The sequence below is a fragment of the Scleropages formosus genome, chromosome 10 (genome assembly GCF_900964775.1).
Source record: "Scleropages formosus chromosome 10, fSclFor1.1, whole genome shotgun sequence".
Taxonomy (NCBI): domain Eukaryota; kingdom Metazoa; phylum Chordata; class Actinopteri; order Osteoglossiformes; family Osteoglossidae; genus Scleropages; species Scleropages formosus.
This window is the reverse complement of record NC_041815.1, coordinates 9432160-9451197: the sequence shown is the minus strand read 5'-3', so window position 1 is coordinate 9451197 and position 19038 is coordinate 9432160. Positions and strand designations below refer to the sequence as shown.

General features: G+C 46.1%; 1 protein-coding gene across 2 annotated transcripts in view; it reads left to right on the top strand.

Annotated features, from left to right (window-relative positions):
• robo1 (roundabout, axon guidance receptor, homolog 1 (Drosophila)) overlaps positions 1-19038 on the top strand; it is a 178147-nt gene that overhangs the window by 140272 nt on the left and 18837 nt on the right. For both annotated transcript variants that reach the window (XM_018758787.2, XM_018758786.2), the window contains 9 exons: positions 1621-1855; positions 3152-3273; positions 4585-4756; positions 7723-7926; positions 10886-10912; positions 12230-12272; positions 14855-15009; positions 17103-17474; positions 18503-18619. In XM_018758787.2, coding sequence (XP_018614303.2) covers positions 1621-1855; positions 3152-3273; positions 4585-4756; positions 7723-7926; positions 10886-10912; positions 12230-12272; positions 14855-15009; positions 17103-17474; positions 18503-18619 — 1447 coding nt within the window. The remainder of the gene's footprint in view (positions 1-1620; positions 1856-3151; positions 3274-4584; positions 4757-7722; positions 7927-10885; positions 10913-12229; positions 12273-14854; positions 15010-17102; positions 17475-18502; positions 18620-19038) is intronic.

The following is a 19038-nucleotide window of genomic DNA, read 5'->3' as shown; positions in this document are numbered from 1 at the left end:
ATAGTGATAGTTGCAGAAACAGTGTAAGTGGAAGCAGAGAGCACACTATGTAAGTACAGAGCAGTGTAATTATTTGCCTCACCAAACAGTCTTATCCAGTGTTGTACATGACATCACAAGTATGCACTCCGAATTTATAGCTCACAATTTAGCAATTACTGTTGATGGATTTTCTGAAGCAATAAGCAGTTAAGGTTTAAGCACCTTCCTCAGGGCCATAGCAACCGTAATCTTTCTGGTATCCTCTGGTTCCAAAACCGAACCCACTGGGGCACGCGGCTCTCCACGGCACTGGCTCACTGCCACAGGCATGCGGAACCATGGTAGACGGAGGGGAACGCGTGAAAAGGACAACGATGCCGTCCCCCATCATGGGAATAAACAAGTGCGGTCCACCCTCGCTGTGTCCTGGGTTACTGCCGCTTTATGTCCTGTGGGACAAAAAGAAAATGACAAGGGAACTGAAAGGGCTGTAGAGGTCATGAGCAACGATGTATCCACCTCTGAAGGGACCTCAACTGTAAACCTTCACAATGGGATGTTTTGGAAGAAATGGATTACAAAGAAAGAAACAGATCAGTGTGAGCGTGACATTTCCACATGGGTCAAACCACGTCACACATTTCCCCTTCTCTCTCCAGTGCCGTTATTGGGTACGAATGCCCGTGCTGATAACTGCCCTTGCACCGGGGTATAAAACCTGAGCAGGCCTGGCCTCCTCACACTCTATCCCACTCATGCTTGCACAGTCAGCTCTTGCAGGATCCAGCAGTGCCTAATCAACACCACGTGATCAGAGAGTGCCTTTTATGAGAGTGCATATAAAAAAATAGCGGCCTTATACATTTTACAAGCGTGTGCTCATTTTACCCTCCTGGAATCCATGCACCACACACTGCGACCTGCTCTGGAAGATCATAGGCAAGTGGCATCTCAACTGAACCATTCTGCTCGGACTCTTTGCCAGCAGCCCACCCCTTCCAGGGACCACGGAGCATAAGAGGGGGCGCTAGTCTTGGTTTCGGGTGAAGGAGTCCACGGGCAGATGAGCTGGGCCAAGACGCACAGCTCTGAGGCAGGCCGACCGGCCACGTCTCCCCAGTTCTAGACTCTCGGGAACCTCTGGGCGATGACCTCATGGCGCGGTTTTTCATAGATAGCTGTGGCAAGGGACCCGCCTTGCATCTAAGTTTGGCGGCAGAAGCACGGGATTAACTGTTCGGGGGCCGAAGAAAAGCACAGGGAGTGGGAAACAGGAGACGTGCTGAGGACACATCGGTGACAGAGACCCAACTAGGGCATCACTTCCCTCTGTTCTTTCTCCGTCCATTTAATGCAACAAAAGAAAAATTCCTCAGATAATATTTGATATCATTGAAAACATACCCAGCCAACAATGGTAGGTCTTGCAGTTACTTTTTTAAACCTTGTCTATCCATTTATTCATTGTTTCATTTAAATAGGTTTCTCTTCACTTTCCTTCATTTGGATTTTATTTGGACTAACATTATCATCTTTAAAATACACATTGAACACTTTTTTTTTTTAAAATTAGATGCTATAGAACTGAAATACCCATACAGCCCCATAGCAACATGTGCAATTTCATCGTACCATCAGGTGGAGCAGCAGTCCCAGTACATCCAGGGCTACAAAGTGATGTACCGCTCAGTCTCTGAGGGTGGGCAGCCACGAGGAGAGTGGGGCATCTTTGAGGTTCGCACCCCAGGGGAGGACAATGCTGTCGTGCCACAGCTCAAGAAAGGGGTCACGTACGAGTTCAAGGTGCGGCCTTTCTTCAACGAGTTCCAGGGTACAGACAGCGAGGTAAAAGTGGCCAAGACCCTGGAGGAAGGTGAGGTTTTAATCTATGTAAGGGGTGGAAAAAATACAAAACAAGACTCCAGCCCATCAGTGTGTCTGTCTGTCAGCGTGAGAATTAGAGCAGCTTGAAAAAACACAAGAAACCTCTAAATACAGCATAGTTAATTACCGTGCTAATTGGGGTGTGGTTGCCTGCGGTTCTGCAACTGTCAATGGGTGTGGTTTTTGGCTGGGTGTGTGTGTGAGTTTGCAACAGTGTGTGTCCATACTGCAGCGTACTGCAACAACATGATGGGCTCTTAATTGTTTTCAGGCTTCATACATGTTTTGTGGCTCCAGACCCCGCACATCAGACAGTCCTCTTCCATTTAATTTATCCCGAATGTCATTAGCTGTTTCAGGCCACGTCCATAATTGATTCATTTTAATTACACTCCTCGAGTCAGTATCGCTGAGCAGCTGCCCAGGTGGTTTCAAAATTATAATTGCTGCGCTTTTGTCTATAAACAAAATTTCAACAATGCAGTTATTCCCAGATATATCTGGGTGCCAAAAATGAGAAACATTGAAACATTTGTCATTGTTAATATCTTACTGTGAAAGAAAGTGCTGCACTGATCAGTATAGTGTGTGTGTGTTTCTGAGAAGAACTTTGCTTTCCCTGTAGGCTGAACTGCAGAAAAATATGTTTCTCAGAGTTTCTCTTTACTGGAGGAGCCCAACAGATCCTGTGTGTGTGTGTGTGTGTGTGTGTGTGTGTGTGTGTGTGTGTGTGTGTGTGTGTGTGTGTGTGTGTGTGTGTGTGTGTGTGTGTGTGTGTGTGTGTGTGTGTGTGTGTGTGTGTGTGTGTGTGTGTGTGTGTGTGTGTGTGTGTGTGTGTGTGTGTGTGTGTGTGTGTGTGTGTGTGTGTGTGTGTGTGTGTGTGTGTGTGTGTGTGTGTGTGTGTGTGTGTGTGTGTGTGTGTGTGTTTAGAAAATGGGATAGCTGGTAGTATAGTGGTTACAGCTGATGCCTTTAGACCCAAAGGTTGTATTTTCAATTCCCACCTCCTGCTGTAGTAGCCTTGAGCAAGGTACTTACTTTAAAAATTACTGTATAAATGGGTAAATACTTTCAAGTACCTTAACATTGCACATTACTTTGGAGAAAAGTGTCAATAAATAAATGTAAAATGGCTTGAGAAGAGTGTGGCCACAGCAGCCATGACTATGAACTATCCAGTCACGGTCTGTATGGTGAAAATTAATGCTGTCTCCTGTCCACTGCCCCTGTGGAGACAGAAGGGACATGTTCAGGGACTCATGCACATTTCTCTGTTTGTACGAAGCACCCAGTGCCGCTCCGCGTGGGGTCACCGTGAGGAACAGCGATGACAACAGCACAGCTGTGGTGGTCTCATGGCAGCCGCCCCCCGAGGACGAGCAGAATGGAGTGGTCCAGGAGTACAAGGTAACCCAAGGCTCCTCTCGGACCATGGCTAGCGAGGCTCCACGGAAAAGGGAGTCCTTTTAAGAGGAAGGGAAACGCAACAAAGGAATTTAAAGAAGAAAGTAATGTAACAGCGCCATCTGTTGGAGACCCAGACTGGCACCTTCTCTCCCAGTTAATTCAGAATGAGTTTTTGTGGTGAAACACATGAATTACAGAGATTGTTGCAGGAGTCACCAAACTGGACACAAATTAATGAGTGGTACACCTTCAACTTAATACACATAAAGAGCAGAGTAAAACACCTCTGGAAACAGTGCTGACATATCTATCCATGTTAAAGTGCTTCTTCACCTGTCTTCTCATCTTCAAGATTTTTTCTTGTGCAAGACAGTATTACTGTCCACTTTGAAGTAATGGTTCAAGAGGCCACCTAGGTGAACAGTCACAGTAAAAGGGCCAGCTGAAATGTGATTAACCCCAGCGCCTCGGTCTGGTCACATTATTTTACCCTCTCTGAAAAATAGAAAAGAAGGAATTCACAGGATGGCTTCCCTGCATCAATCGCCCCATGCCTGAATCGTGGTTCTTTGTAAAACACATAATCTAGTCATCAGGGCCACCTGAAATGTGATTAACCCCAGCGCCTCACTCTGATCACAATATTTTACCCCCTCGAACTTTCAGTTGTCAGGAATGTCCTGAGCAAGCTTACTTTGGAAAGCCCTTCTGCCAGTGCCCACTTACTGTGGGTTCTACCGTCTTATCTCGATGTGTTGAGCTCGTAAAATTAGACTCCGTCTTCGTGATGGAATGGGGAGCAGTTGAGGAACCTCGTTTTCTATGTCAGTGTTTTCTGGCAGTCTAATTTCACAGCTGTTAAAGCCCAACACGAGATTGCTCGTCTACACGCTCATCGGCATGGCCCTCCCATGACCTCGCTCGCTCGTGAGAGATAGCAGGTGAAAGAAAACAAAGCCAGGATGCGAGGCCTCATGTGGACACAGCAGTCTCAGGCCTACAGGATTTAATTATAGCACCAATTGAATTAGCCAAAGAACACTCTTGGTGTGCACAGGGCGAAGGTCAGAATGTAAGTTTGTCATGGTGGCTGATCGGTGAGCTTTGGACAAATCACATGCAGCTTGAGGTCTCAGGATTCCTAGAATGAGGAGCATGTCACTGCACTTCAACATCAAATTCACCACAGTGCGTTTGCGATCTCTAAGCCAAGTGTCTGAAGTCACGAGAAAGAAATGCTGAGCTGCACCTAGTTCCCCTTTCCCTTGTACCTCTCCCCCAGCAACACCTCCACCACCTTGCTCTTCGCAGATCTGGTGTCTGGGGAATGAGAGTCGGTACCACATCAACCGGACCGTGGATGGGTCCACATTTTCGGTGCAAATCCCTAGCCTGTCCCCTGGGGTGCGCTACAGCGTGGAGGTGGCCGCCAGCACGGGTGCCGGCCCCGGCGTGAAGAGTGAGGTCACGTTCTTCCAGCTGGGTGAGTGCAGGCCGAGTGGAGGCTGCTGGTGGTCACCACACTTAAGTAGTGGTCCCCATTCTACCCAAGGATAGCTTTACATGACCTCTATGAAAGAAACACACTGAACACAAAAGATGTATTTGTTTCCACTCTGTATTCCTTTGGGTGTTGTTATTCTTGCATGTACAAATGCACATATTGGTTGTGCAACTGGAGAAAAAAATTGCCTATTTTTAGTACTGCTGCATTTTGGACATAGTACACATAGTCACGTTTCTTCCAAAAGCCCAAGTGTTTGGTTCCTGTCTGGTGTATAGTTCAAGTTTTCTGAGATGACATTCCAAGATGGTCGAAATATCTGATGTTCTTCTGAAAGTAATGTCCACTGCTGTTATCCGCTGTGCTCCCTTTCACCTATCGATTTCAGTTCAGTTCTGTTTGTCATTGTTGGTATTGTGTCTGACGATCTGAACGGCACATCCTCTTGTCATGTTAATCTCTTTTATTAGCCCATTCGTCAGAGTTCCAGTGTAACTTAAATCATTTGATGTTATGGATATTTGATGTAATATTTCACTACAGCACGGATTAATAGTGCTGTCAGCATTGGTTTGTTTTCGTGGCTGATGCTGACAACCAGAGTGATTTTATATGCTGTCTGTCTGGTCAGGAAAATATTTGCAGAAGTGTTGTTTAATTAGGGACCTCGCCCATCACTGAAAGAGAGCCACCCGTCTTGGATCTGAACCAGCAGTCCTTTGTAGGCTTCCCTTGTATAATGAATGCTCCTTTTACGAAAATTGGGTCTTCCAAAAAAATTTAATACTATAAAATTCATATACTGAGCTATCAGCTCACACGTGCTCAGAGTGCCTTATGACGACAGAAATTTCGATTCACAATAAGTGCCTTGGTGACATAGAGGACCACACAATGGGAACAAACTCCTCATCCTACAACTCAGAAATCTTGTGAATCTCATCTACAATAATACCGAACCTAGAATTTACTTGAAAGGCAATATCATTACACATGAGTGTCATTCCATTTTAAAAAAATACAGCAAATGATACTTTAAGAATAGCTCAGCAAGGAAGGGTTACAGATATTATGTATAATTTTGATAATTATAAAAATTTTCTATGTAGCGTTAATAATTAAAAAGACATATAATGATAATACGGGGGGCGCGGTGCCGCAGCGGGCTTGACCAGATCCCGCTCTCTGGCAAGTCTGGGGTTCGTGTCCTGCTTGGGGTGCCTTGTGACGGACCAGCATCCCGTCCTGGGTGTGTCCCCTCGCTTTCTTGTCTTGCTCCCTGTGTTGCTGGGTTAGGCTCCGGTTTGCCACGACCCCGCTTGGGACAAGCGGTTTTAGACAGAGTGTGTGTGTGTGTGTGTGTGTGTGTTTGAGTGTGTAGTGATAATAGTTGGATTGTTATTTTGGATTATTATTCCCTGTAGCAGCTGTTTTTCTTTGTCAGGGGCAGGTTAAAATCTTAAGCAGTTTCACAATGATTTCTTCACCTATTCAGCAGAGTTTTTTATTGTATCAGCTTGGGTTACGTACAGTATCTTAATCAAGGATACTGGAGTAAGAGTGGGATTCAGACCGGTAACCATCAGATCACAGGGCGACTGCCCCTACCCCATCTGCTGCATCACAGTTATTCATCTCAGGATACAGTTTGAACTATTCTTTAGTGGAAAACATTGAGAAAAGACCTTTTAGCACAGGCACCCTTGGCAGCTTCTCTGTATCTGTTTGTGCATCTGGTATTCTGGACAAGGACACAAGGTGTACTGCAGAAGACCCTGCTCTGGACTCTTTGGCCAAAAACAAAGATTCCCTTGTGGCTCTTTCAGACTTGTCTCAGAAGTCATGTCCACCTGCTCCCAGTCTACTTCAGCCTGTTTTTATGGCAGGACTGCGCTCTTGTGTTTTATGAGAATTTGGGCTGGAGCCAAGAAACACAGAGCAAAATAATTGGGAAAAAGAAAGGGAGATGCCTGCAGTGTGGTAGATGTTGGATTTTTTCCCCCAAAAAGACCCCCATGGCCTAGATTTTGGATTACAGTCAATAAATATGTATCTTGGGACACCAGTGTGGACTGAATGACACTAATTCTGTCACAGTGGACTGTATCTATTAACACAGCTAGGGTGAGTCACAGCTTAGTCACAGGGCAGCTTAGGGGGTCTGAGCGGCACTGTCAATTGGCAGGTGTGCCCACAGCAGCTGAAAACGGGTTGCTCCACCACTGGACCAGGAAGAGCTCAGAGTTATATTTACATTGACTCATTTAGCGAACCATTTACTTCAAAGCAACATACTTGAGAAAGAGTGTCACCTATGTGCCGGGGATTGTCTTTTTGAGTATGAAGCGAGCTCAACAGGAGTCAGTACAGAGGAATTTGTTTGGGGGGGATGGCTATCCTGCTTTCACACAGAGGCAGGCGGAAAAGAACAGGTGACAGGAATTAGGTTCAGAAGATAGACACAGTTCACCCGGACCACTTCTCTGAATCCCCCAGCGGTCCTGTTGAGCGTCACCTCCATCTGATGTGTAACAGTGGCAAGAAGGAGAAAGGTTCCAAAACTCAGCTTAATTCAAGGTTTTGTGTAAAAAAGTGTGTGTAAGTACCGGCTAAGGCCATCTTCTCTTTTTCGTTCCCACCTCCCAGCACCCGACCCTAATTTCCAGTACCAACCGTCCCCTTCATTTCTCCAGACCCAGTTGTCCTCACTCCCCTACTCTTGTTCTCATGCACCTCCTCATCTCCTTAGCTCCCTCTCCTTCACCTGCCTGTCCTTGTCTCTCTGCTCCTACTCTTCCTCGTCTTTACCTTCTTCTGCGTCTACGTAACTCTTGAAACCGTTGTACTGTCTCCTTTAGTGTGAATTTGGTGATCCCTTGTCTCGAGTACTCAGAGTACAGCCAGATTTGATAGCCAGAGCTGATTCCATGCTTCACTTTTGACAGACTCATCAGGACGTATCACCAAGACCCCTGTGGGCCCAGACCAGCCACTTTCCCAGCAGATCTCAGATGTAGTAAAGCAGCCGGCCTTCATCGCAGGCATTGGTGCAGCCTGCTGGATCATCCTCATGGTCTTCAGCATCTGGCTGTACCGCCACCGCAAGAAACGAAGTGGCCTAAGCAGCAGCTATGCCGGCATTCGCAAGGGTCAGTTCCCTCTGTGTGCGTATATGTCTCTGTCTGTTTCATTTTGAGAATTATTTTTCTCTTCACACCAGTCCATGTTCCTGCCTTATCTTCATGTTTGCTTTATTTGTTTAGGTCACTCATCCCTGTAGTATGGCAGGACGGTCCTCATAAAATCAAGTATTCTCATGTTGTTTCAAAATTTTGTTTTTCCAATGTTTATTTCTATTGAAGACAGAAGAAACAGAAGAATGTCTTTGATCCAGGACCTCAGTTTTTACAAAGGGATGATTCCTGTTCACTCTTGTCTCATATTCTACCTCTGCTTTGCCAACTTCATTCACATTGCTATGAATGTCGTAGAAGTGATTACCCCAGTATTTGAATGTTTTGAGATAAAGACTTCAGAGCTTTCGGTCTCTTTTACTGCCTTATGCTGTGACTGCTGCCTGTCACCGGTCACACAAGGACTTTCATCAGGCATGGTGGGATTCCCCAATTCCATGAACTCAATGGGGAGTTGTGAGTAACGGACAAAAGAAGAGTTCAGAGGAGGAAAGACACAGGCTGCAGTACTTCAGGGGTGCTAGTCTGGGCCCAAGCTACCATACTACTTACAAGTACAGGATGAACACAGCAGTTAAGCATTTTTTAAATGTGCAGCTGCAGGCTGTACAGCTGCTGCCCATCCCACTCTGAAGTTATTGCTCTGACTAATATGATAATGATAGTACTTAAACAAGTGTTTTGCATAAATGTCAAGCACGTAGAGGTGGGAGAGGAGTGAAGGAACTGGGGGAAAGATGACTGGGCTTGAGCTCTGTGTCATCATCCATCCATCATCCATCCGCTGTCCATCCACTATCCACTGGTCATCCATCTGCAATCCATTCATCCTCCATCTGCCATCCGGCCATCCATCCTCTCTACAGCCCTCAGAGCACACTCATGCACGCACACGCATGTTTGGATGGAACACTGAAAGCCCCTTTGCCGCATTCTCTTGCACACCCTGTTGACAGCTACTTGGAGGAAATTGGGTGGAGGTTCTGCTCCTCAAGCCATGTGTGCCTGCAGGCCTCAGAGCTACCTTTCTATTAGCATGTGATTCACACCTGATGCACCAGGAGAGTTGAGCGACCATCCCAGTAATGGGTCCCGTAAAGCACTGAGGAACCAGGGAAGGAATGAAAACCATCACAGCCTGCTGCCCCACCTTTGTGTAATTTATGGTTGACCAGGTGTAACACTGCTCAGCATAATAACGAACAGTACATTCTCGATGTACTGGATGGCTGAATTCAGTAGTAGTACTTTTGCAATGGAATTGCCCTTCCCCTGCACGAAGTGAATCCAGCCCAGTGCGGGACCCTGGTCCTGGCCAAACAGCGTGAGATGGATGGCTCTGTTTGCACATCTGACTCCTGAAGGACGTGCAGCAAATTGGATTCTCACCAGCAAACCCAAGGCTGCTTATTCAAAAGCAGTTATTAGCTGTGAATGTGTGGGAAGCGAAGAGCGGGCACTGGGCCCAGTACTTGCCTGTAGCTGCTTGGAGTGGGATTTAATGTTTGCTGGGTGCATTTGTGTCCAGTTTCAGGCCTGTCAGTCGTAATGATGCGGGATCAGCTCTTCACTAGATGTAGACTTTTGTGTTAAATACCTTTTAAACTTATTTGTACTCAGACAAAATAAAATGTTGTCGGTCACAAAATGACGTCACGTACAGATCAAAAACCTGGAGGCACCCTCTACCAGTTCTTAGCCGTACAACAGAGGACATGTTTCTACTCCTTCTTCTGCACAAACTCACAAGGCATGTTCTGTTGTTCTATGTTGCCCAAATAAGAGACAAATACATACACCCCCTCCCAACCCCACCCTTGTAAACGCTACAATGGGCCTCCGTTGGAACTGGTTGCAGAGAGTGGTTTTAAAAAGTGAAGATAAGAATAATTGTTGCCCTTGAGCTTAAATCTTCAGACAACCTTTGAGTAACATACTAATGATAGTAGAATGATATGCGGTGTAGAATGACAGATAGTGGAGATTAGGTGTTGCTGTTGAGGTTTTCAGGGTGGGTACGTGTGTGTGTGTGTGTGTGTGTGTTTCTGCCTTGGGCATAACTTAATTTGAGTACCAGAGCCTTAAAGGGGCACTTAGAGTGAGATCAAAGATGCTTTCTCACTGCTGTAATTTGATTTATTTATTACCATCACGTTAGCATCTCGCTAGCAGAGCACCAGGCATGCCAAGTGTCAACTTGCTTCAGACTCAAAGAGGAGCTGGTCGATGTACCTCGCCAGTAAACCATCGGAAATGGCACAGTTCATTGTCCTCATCTTTTGGGGTGCTGACCTGGAAAGGACGACAGGATATGGAATGAAAACAAATCCAAGATGAACATGATATTTATGGGATTCCATTGCTGGCTGCTAGATGTAGTTTTCGTCTTATTAAAAGGAAATAAAGACGTGTGGAGACCAGAGAGTCCAAAGCTGAGAGTCACTGATCAGTCACTTGATGTTTGCTTAGTGTGCCAACACAACTTAAAAGTCATAGTTCACATCCATGATGTTTTCACACCAGGGCTTTAACATATGAGGGCATCGCCTTTAGAACTCATCCTTGTTCAAAGCCCCTTCCGAGGCCCTCACTCCACAACCCTTCAGCAGCCTGGGCCTGGTATGTGGTGTGTGATAATGCCCCCAACAGGGGCATTTTGGGAACCAACGTAGGTCAATGACAGATGAGAAGAACAGAGGAGAAGCAGGAGAAGGATATAAGAGACAGACAGACTCATGAAATCCTCTCAATGTGTGGTGAACTAGGAAGGGTTCATTACTTATAATTTCTTTTGGGCCCTTAGTTGTGCAGTACTGTAATATCTCAGATGGTACCTGTTGTAAAAAGTCTGAAAATAATGTCTCATTCTTATGTCTCCTCTCTTACCCGTGGTCCTCCTCTCTGGTCTGCACAGTGCCATCGTTCACCTTCACCCCAACAGGTACGTATGTGTCTTGTCTAAAGTTATTCATTCATCCCCTGTTGCGGGATTGTTCTCTAATTTTTATGCTCTGTCTAAATGTAATTTGTATGAGCTGATGAGCGGTTAGATCTGAAATACGGATGTATAAAACCACTCTTTAGTCTTCAGAGTCACAGCCACCCCCCACCCACACTTAATTGGCATGGCTTTGTCTATCCCACATTGGATAGTAGTACCCACTGACCGATGTAGCTCATCTAAGCATGATGAACAGCCACATAGGCGGTGTAACCCTTCAGAGTGAACTCATCCCACTGAAAAGGGGAAACTGGTGTGGTCTGGGGTGCAGAGCAAAAGCACACTGGGGAAAATCAGAACTCCCTCCCTTTCACTTAATTTTTTAACTACGCATCGTAAAAGTCACGCTACGAGACTAAGATCCAACACAGGCTCAGAAAAAGTGCGGTTAAGGTGACTAATGCCCCCCGTACACTGCGAGTCTCGACGCAGCGCCTCTGATTATGAAGCCCTTTGTTCCCTTTCTTGGTCTTGCCCTCAGGGCCATGAACTCATGTTTGATACCTTTATCCTTGCCTTCTTTCTTGTAGACTTTTGGCCATATTCTTCTCAGTGTGTGACATTGCCCTCAAGTGTTAGAGGTCTGCTGTGAGAGCGCACATCCATGCCGCCTCTCAGCTCGCAAAATACTCAGTGTTCCTCTCGTGCCTCTCCTTGCTCTTCCTCTCGGAGCCCTAATGTCGGAGGGCTCGCAAAGTTGTCAGTTATTTATGAGGCACTGAATGTTCATTGTGCTCTTACCTTTAGAGACTCAACAGGGAATTACAGCTCGAGAGCTTTCACTCAGTTCATTGCAAGATTATAAAAATAAAATCGATAGAGACCTCGCAGGTGGCCGAACATGGCCCTGTCATTCCCTGTTCAGGGGAAAGCAAGGAAGCAGTGTGTTGTTACGTTAACCGCACCCCTCAAAGAATGCCTATAATTAATGTAGGTTTATCTCCCCCTCACACACCGGCAGCTTATGGCTCCTTGAAAAAGCCCGGCTTCCACAGCAGTGGACTTCAAACACACTGCGGTGATGCCAGCATGCTGCAGCGGTGTGGAGCCACTTTAAGCTTCTTATGATCTTACCCATATGCACACACACATACACACACTCCCTGTGTGTGACACTCTGTTTGCCCTGTGTGCGTACAGTTCACAGCAGCGTGTCACCACATGTGTAACCAAGGCTGTGACTATGAACAATACTGTGGTGGGGGGATGGGGGCGCTAGCGTGCTGCTTTATTCACACCCATCTGCGTGTGCTTCAGTGTCCTACCAGAGAGGAGGAGAGGCGGTGAGCAGCGCTGGGAGGTGAGTCTGTGTGTGCATATGTGTGTATGTGTGTATGTGTGTGTGTGTGTGAGTGTGTCTTTAATTAAATTTTGCCTTTGCCATAATCTAAATATATTTTCATGCTCATTACACAGTGCTTACATATGTTTATGCTGAAATCATTTTCTAGACCTAAACTGAATATATTTATTTATTTTACAGTCCTACCAGTTTTGATTAAGTCCAATGAATTATGAATTTTCTGGTTTTTATCTATTCCAGTACATGTTGTTTTGAGCAGGTTATTATGGTAATTAGTGTATTAATCTCCATTAGCAATTTCTGTTAAAGAAGCAAATAAACATGCAACGTGAGAACTTGTGAACTGCGTGGGTGTTTGGCTCTAAAAAGTGTCGAGCTACATTCTGATAATAAAATGTGGTGGAAAAAGGCCATAATGAAAAGCACAGGGCGCTGAATGCGTCCGCACACTCCTATGATGAGTAATGACAAATAGAATGGCACCTGAGTTCTACAGTGCTGCAGCGATGAGAGGAAAAGACAGGAAAAGAACAAGGACCTCAACTGTGGACAGAAGGAAGAGGTAACAGGAGTCAGAGGTAATGTGAATGTGAAAGAAATATTAGGGAAGTATTAGAGAAACCGAAAAAGAGAAAAGGTGAGAAAAGATCGTTAGCCATTTTTTAACACTAGGGGGAGTGCTGTGCCTTTATAAAACTTGTTCAAGCAAGTTGGGGTGGGTAGACAGGATAGCACACAAAAGATCATGGGATCCATTAGAAAGCTTCCCCATCCTGAACACATGCCGGCTGGTGCTGCACCCATGATGACACACAGAAACTGCCATGGAGCCTGCGGTGTGTTTCAGTTCACGTCTTGTGTGTGTGTGTGTGTGTGTGTGTGTGTGTGTGTGTGTGTGTGTGTGTGTCCATCCAGCCAAGGACAGTTGATCGTAACCAAATCTCAAAAAAGCAGGAGCTGAGACGGGTGGCCTCACCCATATACCGCATGGCACACTAACCATTTCAGATCATTTTGAGGAGCAGCACGAGGACAGACCCCTATATACCCTTGTGTTATGTGTGGGGAATTATGGGAAGAACTGCAGGACCTTAGCACCATGCGAGCCCTGTGACCTGTACATACTGATGAGTCTTGCAAGGCGTAGGATGTGCACTGACATGGTGCACAACAGGGTAAAGAAAGAAACACATTTCACATTCATTGCTTCTAGTGGAGCCAACAAAGTGCAGATAAACACACACCCACGCAGTCCTGGTTTCACCAGGGTTGTTTCAGTGTGAGCTGAACTCTGGGATCTGTGTGAAGATATAGTTGAGGGGAGGCCTCAGACTATAAGGAAAGAGATGGAAAGATGTGAAAGACAAAGAGAGGGAGGGAGAGTGTGCTGTGCTGTGCTGTTCTTGGATCCTTTATCTGTGTGTGTGTGTGTGTGTGTGTGTGTGTGTGTGTGTGTGTGAGAGAGAGATGCAGCGTTTCAAATGTCAGCTCGACACTGTCTGTTAGAATGCTCCAGAAAAGAGCAGAGTCAGCCACTCATATGAGGAGCCTGGCGGGTGAAACAAGAGAGAGAAGGAGGGAGAGAGAGAGAGGAGAACAAAGCCAAGAGTGGAGGCGAAGATGGAGGAAGTGGGGAAGGAAGAATCAAGAGCTTTTTTTTTGCTTTTGTCAGTCATTTTCAGGGAGAACGCTATGACGGTTCTCCTGTCTTCATTACTCAGGCTGCGTTTAGTGCTATCCGACATGGAATAATGAGGTGCCCCTACCATAACAGCCTGTGTGAGATGCTATGATTCAACATCTGGCCTGTTGTTCTTTTGAAGTCGTAGAGCTGCCGAGAATCCTCTTTTCTCTTCATTATTTTTTGTTTGATCTCTCTCTCAGCATCTGTTATGGACTGCTTGTCATCTCCGGACGTGAAGATGCACATGCTTTGTGAATGGTGGTAGGGCAACATCACACGCAGCTTTCCGGGTTAAGTGATGCACTAATATCTTTAGTTCAGAGGCCATGATGATGAACAGACCTTTGCAACAGCACCATGAGTATGTGTGCCATCTTCATAACCACAATTTAAATGCATAAGTGCTTCTCCATACACTGCTGGGTAATACCTTCTGAAAATGGCCCTTCATGACAGACTTTCATAATGCTTTCATCCACGGTGCGTCACACTTCTTAAGCACAACATCAGCATTTATGTATGGTACACATCCAACAAAGTTCTTGTGAAGGTCTTGTGTAAATGTATTAAAAATATTACTGCTGCTGCCAGGCAATTGAGGATGCAATTGAGGATGTTTTTCAAATGAGCTCCATGTCAGCTATTTGTCCGCACCATACTCTTAGGGCAACAGCGTTGCCCACGGCAACCAACCTAAAAGCATAACCTGTTCAGCCCGATTTTCCGTTATACCCACTGTTTCCATGAGCAGAGAGGTGTGTGTGCTGGGGTTTCTGCCAGAAGCTGTGCTCAGTCTACACTGCCATGTGGACTATGATCAGAAGGAGGAGTCCTTGTGTAGGCAAGTGAACTGCCATCAGTTGTGTGTTCACTTCACACTCCTTTGTTCCTGCAGGCCCGGACTCCTGAACATCGCAGAGCCGGCCGCTCAGCCGTGGCTGGCAGACACTTGGCCCAACTCCTGCTCCAACCCCAATGACTGCTCCATCAGCTGCTGCACGGCAGGCAACGGCAACAGCGACAGCAACCTGGCCACCTACAGCCGCCCAGGTGGGGTCCTGAGAAGGGTGGGACTCACCGGGTGATACTTTCTCAGCAACACAGTCTCTGTGCTAGGGAAAGCCGTGAAATATTACTGATGCCCATATTTTTGTTGCGTAAGATAATTTGGTCAGTTTATACAAGGAGGCAGAAGCTAAGCAAAAACTTCAACTTTTTTCCATCACACTGTCCTTCCTTTAATGTCCCCTATAGCTGTTTCCATGAAATAGATTCTTCACTTAAATGATGCCATTTTTTCGCTATACAGGACATATAGTAATGTAATAAAAATACTTACATAGAAAAGCACAAAGTTAAAAGTAAGACAAGTCATCACAGAGAAGGATTTTCTTGGATATACAGTAAATAATAACAGTGAGTACGGTTTTTCCCATGAACATAAAGACACAGGCGAAAAGTCCTCAGAGTCACGGAGGACTGTTTGCTGAAAGCCTTGCCCCCTTACTGAAGAGGTATGAGCCTGCAGTCGGTCAGGGGTGGGGCTCATGGTCAACATTTTGATTAGTTGGAGGTTAAATCGGGGCTGTTCTAGGCAGGAAATAAAAAAAAAGCCTATGGGTTTACTCTGCTGCTAATCAAATTCCTCTCCTCATTTCCATACTGCTGTTATGGGCCTTAATGTAATTTCTCGTAAGTGCTCTCTTATTTAAGAAATGTAGAATGGCCATAGAGATCAGGACAGGATGGTGCATTCACCACCACTGTGGGGGGGCACCTGTACTTGTTGGCCAGAGAGCAGCACAGATGGGGATGGGAAAATGTAGCCAGGATACTGGGGATGGAGACTGATGGAGGGGCAGAGAGAATGAGAGGGGTGTAAAGGAGAGACAGAGCTGTACCTCTTAGGTGGTCCTTCACACCAGTCAGCTGTGATTCTGCAAGTAGAAGGGAGCAACATCCAACAATGGGTGAGGTGCAGTAATGGTGTGGTGGGGCTTGAGGCTGTTACTGACACTCCTCCCTAAGACGGCGTCTAAAGTTCAAATAAACTATGAGGGCTGGGGATGGACACGGGGCTTAGACAGTGGAAGGTGATCCTCTGCAGCTGTGGAAACTTGAGAGCCTTAGCTGCCCATTCCTGCATTCCTGCGGCCTGGGTAGAGACAAAGGTGGGGTCTCCAATGTGGAAGACATGGTTACAGCAACGTCAGCAACAAGGAAGGATTCCTTTCCACAAAGAGCCCTATGTGGCCCTTTGTTTAATGCCTGGTGTCCTGGGAGCTCCAGCATCCTGTTAAAGCATTCTAGCACTCAGTCACACACACCTCCCCTCATGGCCCTGCCATCATCTCAGTTTCTTCTGTCTGTCTTCTTCAGCTTTCTCTTAACCCAGGCTGGTGTTGATTTGTTGGAAATAAATTGTGCTGTTAAATGCGGTTTGTACTCACTGCATGACAAGGTGAGACCTCTAATAACTAAGTGCTTGCTCCATGTGTGAAACTAAACCGCGTTACGTGGATGTGTGGTGATAGACATGGAGGAGGAATCCTGTCATACATCTTGTACCATAAGTAATGCCCTTCACACAGCCACCTGTTACGTCTCATGTAAGGTCAGTTTACCAATAACCTTAGCCGCTCTTGGGTAAATCAGCTGTCGTTGGTATTCATGCAGAAGCACAGTAAAACAAATGAAAATGTGAAAATATGAGCATGCTCAGAATGTGGAGGTCAGCCAGTGGAATTTGAGCTGCCTGGCTCCTTGTGACCATCAGTCTGTCTGTTGCTCGAGTCTCGAGTCTGCTACCGAGTCTCGTTCCGCTCCACATGGGGGGGTACAAAGTGGCGTGGAGAGGAGGAGGAGGCCCACACTCTGGAAGCTCGTATCTGCTCTGTCCTCACCACAGTTCCATGTTTTGCAAGCCAGTCCTTGTTTGTGCCCTCACCCAAAGCGATGTAAGGAGGATACATGTGTCTGGTGGGAAAGGCTATCTGTCAGTTGGAAAGGACAGGGAATTTAATAGAGTTGATTCAGTTTTGCCTAAAAATGCTTATCAGTTTTCAGTGTAGACGTGTATCAGTGTGCCAGCTTTAGAACCAGAATACTCCATTACTGACACCATCCCACCTCGTGTCATCCAGCCGACTGCATTGCAAACTATAACAACCAGCTGGAGAATAAGCAAACAAACCTGATGGTGCCTGAGGCGGGTGTGTACAGTGACGTGGACCTCTCCAACAAGATCAACGAGATGAAGACCTTCAACAGTCCTAATCTGAAGGATGGCCGCTTTGTGGGCACCGGGAGCCAGCCAACACCCTATGCCACGACCCAGCTCATCCAGTCAAGCATCACCAGCAACAACATCAGCAGCGGGGGCGGGGGAGGAGGTGGCAGCAGCGGGGGTGATGAGAAGCACTGCTGGAAGCCCCCATCTGGCCAGTCACAGAAGCAGTCGGAGGTGACCACACAGTTGCAGTACAACATCATGGAGCAGAACAAGCTGAATAAGGGTAAGTAGCAAGGGGGACTGGACCAAACTCCTGTGACACGGCCCCTGGAACCCATGCCTACAAATGAAGGAGCAAGTCTGATTGCCACCCATCCTACCCATCACATTCCGGCTTTTCTCTCCAGCATCTCGTCTTTTGTGCTCTTTTGTTAAACCCTTTTGTAACCTTTACATTGTTTGTCTTGTCGTGTGAACAGTAAATTTAGTTGTGAGGCTGACTTTAATTATAGTTTTTCCACTTCTTCTTCTCTATGCATTGTCAGCCTCACTCATATTGTATTTGTTCTACTTTAATTGCAACAAAGCATCATGGATGACTGAGGTCTCCTGTTATGGAGCTGCACCCAGAACAGCACACATTCTTTCAATATCCTCTCGTCATCCATGTGCAGCATATGGCTTGTGATGACTATTTCATAATGGCTACCACCCACAACAGCGTGGTTTTCCAAGGTGTACCTGCTCTACATGGATGTTTCAAAGCCTTTCTCTTTCTCTCAATCCTGTCTAGGTGATGGATGATTGACTAAAATGTTGTGGAGAGCAGCCAGTTCTTCTAGTTTTGCATGTTATCTGCCAAAGTAACACTTCCTCTCCAATGCAGTGCATGTTCGTGTGATGGTGTGTTTGTTTTCCCCTCTGAGATTCTGTGCAGAGACTGAAATTCCTCCTGTTCCAGATCATAATTCTTCTCCTTCCAATCGCCAGCCAAAAAAGTATTAACATGAGTAATATTATCTTAATGAAATTAGATTCAGTTAGATGAGTAATTGTGACAGGAATGCAATATTCACTCAAAAATGTCCAGGAGAAATATCTGCCCTGCTGGAATCTCACAGGGTATGAGAGAGTGATGGGAGAGAGGGAGGGAGTCCTCCCATATGAGTCCTTCGACCCTCCTCAGAGTCACTACTTCTCCCTCTGCTACCTTATCAGTTGGTTTTCTTGACACTTCTAGTAGATTCTCCCAGGTCATTGTGACATGTGTTCATTGTGTGTGTCTGATGCCGCTCCTCTCTCGATCTTCAGAGCACTTCCGAGGAGGAGACTGCCCCATGCCGGCCACCATCCCCTATAGCCAGGCACACGAAGCACACCCGGGAGGTTCCTACAACAGCTCCGACAGGGGCAGCAACAGCACCTCCGGTGAGATGAGCTTGAGCTTGGGTTTTGGCTGAGGGGTTCTCTTATAATTGCCTCCTTTCTCTAGCAACATCATTGTTTTGCAGTTTTCTGAGTTAACCATTGTTCAGTTTTATGTGAAATGGCAAAAACACCATATCCTGAGGTGTGGATGGAGATAACACATGCATTTCTCCAGGGTTACAAGCTCTCAGAAAGCAGAGCATATAATGGCCATGGATGTGAACAAGTAATCTAAAGGCTGCTGGTTCAAATCCCAATAAAGGGACTGTTTTTCCCCTTATTGGGATTTGAACCAGCAGCGTTTAGGTTACTTGTCCACATCCATGGCCATTATATGCTCAGCCGTTTTGTAATGTCATGTAAGTCATTTATTACTATTGCCAATTGAATAAACACATAAAATTGTAAGTCGCTTAGTT